Source organism: Apaloderma vittatum, unplaced genomic scaffold (genome assembly GCF_000703405.1).
Source record: "Apaloderma vittatum isolate BGI_N311 unplaced genomic scaffold, ASM70340v1 scaffold29061, whole genome shotgun sequence".
NCBI lineage: Eukaryota > Metazoa > Chordata > Aves > Trogoniformes > Trogonidae > Apaloderma > Apaloderma vittatum.
Window position 1 is genome coordinate 1 of NW_009698948.1, and position 2,910 is coordinate 2,910.

The following is a 2,910-nucleotide window of genomic DNA, read 5'->3' on the forward strand; positions in this document are numbered from 1 at the left end:
CCGCCGGGATGCCGGCTCTGGGGTGGTGGGAAGAAGGTGACACGAGGCCGCGTGTCACCCTGCTCCTCCATGGCACTGCTGCCCTCTGCCATTGTGAGCACGGCACTGGTTGTCATGGCGGGGCCAGCCTGGCTCCCCCACCTCCCGCTGATCCCCCAAGCAGGCTGGGACACAGCAAGGCACAGCACTGGGTGTATTTCCACAGGTATTTCCAGTCACAGCCAGCATGCCCCAATGGCGGTGGCGCCGGGAGCCCTCCTGACCCTGCCCTGGCACCCCAAATCACCTCCAACCCCTACCCTAATGACATGGTGGCTGCCTACAGCCGATTCCTTCTCTTCACCCTCCATCACCATCTATCTCCCTGGAGGTGAAGGACACCCTCCGTCCTGACACCGAGTACCTGCGCGTCCTCATGATGGACACCCTGCCTGTATCTCCGTCTGCTTTGACCCCACAGCAGCCAAGATCCACGGCGTGGGGACACGTGGGCTGGGACGCTGACGGGACGTGCAGGTCCCCACCACCTGCTTGGCCTGTCTCCTGAAGCACCACTGGATGTCCTTGGCAGGTGTCCACCTGCCATCCCATCGTACGACCCAACAATGGCTTCTGGCAGCAGCTCATTCCCTACGAGTACAAACCCTTGGGCGTCAACAGGGTCTGAACGATCAGCTCTGCCTGGAGTGATCCTCAACGTTTATGAAAATGAAGTAAGAGCAATGCGGCTGCTCCAAGTGTAGATGAGCTGTTGTGACCTCTTGGCAAGAAACCGAGGGAAAGCCAGGATCTCCACCAAAGCATTGAAAATAAACTCATCCAAGGGGGTTGGAGCATGAAGTCTCTGCTGCTAGAAGTGCAGGGGATTTGCGATACAGCCCGCGAGGAGTGGCGTTTACTCTAAATAAAGTCAACACAGCTGAAGCCGCGCGGTCGGTTTTCACACTTCATTTGTGGTGGGGTCCTGACAGTACCTTTGAAACGGTCCCGTGTTTGGAGAGTGTTGTTTTATTCCAGCACAAACTGTGCTTCTAACAGAGGACAGAAAGTAGATGTGAGTCAGGATCTTTGGAGTGTTACCAATGTTTGTTTTTCCTAACTGGGATAAGACTTTGGGTTTTAAGGCAGCAAACCTAAGTCTGGTCATCTGCTGCATTCCAGAGAGGGCAGGAACAGCGCAGGCTCCAGCATTCCCCGTTGGGAGAGAGCCAAGGACGTCCTGCTTTCCACTAGGTGACCCCTTCTCTTCCCCCACCTGCCCCAACCCTTTTTGGAAGGTGCCTTGGCCTCCCTCGGGAGATCTGTGATTAGGTGGGTGAGCTGCTCGCTGCTCAGGAAGAACCCCACCTGCTCCTTGTAGGCTGGGGAGTCAGGATGGGAGCAGTAGGACACCCGCTGTCACTTCAGATCGCTGCAGCCGGGTCATCGTGTTTATTTAAGATCTCGGTATTTAAAGACATGTAGATGTGGCACTTAGGGACGTGGGTTGGCACTGTTAGGTTAATGGTTGGGCTCGATGATCGTAAGGATCTTTTCCAGCCTAAAGGATTTGGTGATTCAGTGAGTCTGTGTCCCAGCAATGGCCCTTTGGGGGTGCTCCTCCACGTGCACAAAGAGCACCCTGGCAAACCAGCTCTCTGCAGGTCTCGAAGCGGCTCAAGCGACAGCGAACATCCTCAGGTGTTGCTCACCACCGCGGGACATGACACCCCTCATGTCATCTACCCCCGGACCAGCCTGACCTGCCAGGAAAAATGCATTTTTCTTGAGGTCTACCCTAAAAAAACGCTCGCCATATCTTCAGCTCCAGAGCTGGGATAGCCCCTGACACCGTTTGAGGGCTGTGACATGGGAGGTTCAAGACGTTTGCGGCGTTTGCAGGAAGGACATCACTGACCAGCTTAGGCTCCCCAGCTCGGCGACCACTTGTCCTCGCTGCCTCCCAGCTGCAGAGCCCGCGTCCCCCTGCGCTAATGCCCACGTCCCCGAGGGCAGCAGTTAATACCCTGCCCTGAAACACAGAAAATTCCCGCTGTGTGCTCTCAGGGACCCGGCTGGCGCGCGGCAAAGCCACCCTGGATCTCCTGTCCCCTGCACGGAGACACGCCGCTCCTCCGCCAAGGGCAGCGGCTCCTAGCAGCCTCCGTCGCTGCCTCGGGGAAGGTTTCAGCGGTGGTTTGACAGCAAGGCCAGAAGAAACTGTCCGGCCACACCTCGTAATAATGCTATCCCGTCAGAGACACAATTTATTTCTCCTGCTTCAGACTTTTACGCTTCACCCAGAGCTCCTTCCCAGCCAGCACCTCCAGCGTGGTGGGACCAAGCACGTGGAGGTGCCACCACCCATCCTGGATGCCACCGCTCGCTGGCTTCAGAGCTGTCACCCCTGCTTGCGTCTCTCGTCCCCTCCGTGTGTTTCAGGGTGGGGAGCGCAGAAACCCGGCGGCACTGAGCGTGTGGGATGCGCGTGGGCTTAACCACGCTGCTACGTGATTAACCCCAGGCAGCAGCTTCTCAGGGGATCACGAGCCCAGAAGAGGTGAAAACCCAAAAAGATGTTTGGCAGGGCCTCCTGAGGGATGTCACACAAGGGAAGGTGCCCACGTTTTGGGGCGAAAGAGCTGTGGAGGTTTCAGAGGCAGGTTCGGGGCCCTCAGACAATAACCCACCTCGGTACCCTCACCACACCGAAACTGGACTGGGGAGAGCACCCAGAGCTTCTGCCGTGTCTGTGGGAAACCCAATCCTTCCCAGAGCTGGACAGAGGAACTGGCAGGAGTGGAGGGATGCCACCGAGCTGAGATCACGGCCCCAAATAATCAGGGATATGGCCACCACGCCACGCCAGGGGGCCCTTGAGCTCCCAACCTCAGCACAAATTCTGCCCGTGGGGACCCCCGTGCCCAGCCC

The 2,910-nt window shown here is 57.8% G+C and overlaps 1 protein-coding gene across 1 annotated transcript; it reads left to right on the forward strand.

The window, feature by feature from the left end:
• Nucleotides 1-163: 163 nt before the first annotated feature.
• LOC104280531 (dual specificity protein phosphatase 18-like) lies at nt 164-713 on the forward strand (the record flags this gene model as incomplete). Its single annotated transcript, XM_009878204.1, is given in 5 exon segments — nt 164-324; nt 360-437; nt 440-477; nt 572-681; nt 683-713. Coding segments are annotated over 5 exon segments (418 nt in total), but the record flags the coding sequence as incomplete, so codon positions are not given.
• Between the last annotated feature and the right edge of the window lie 2,197 nt (nt 714-2,910).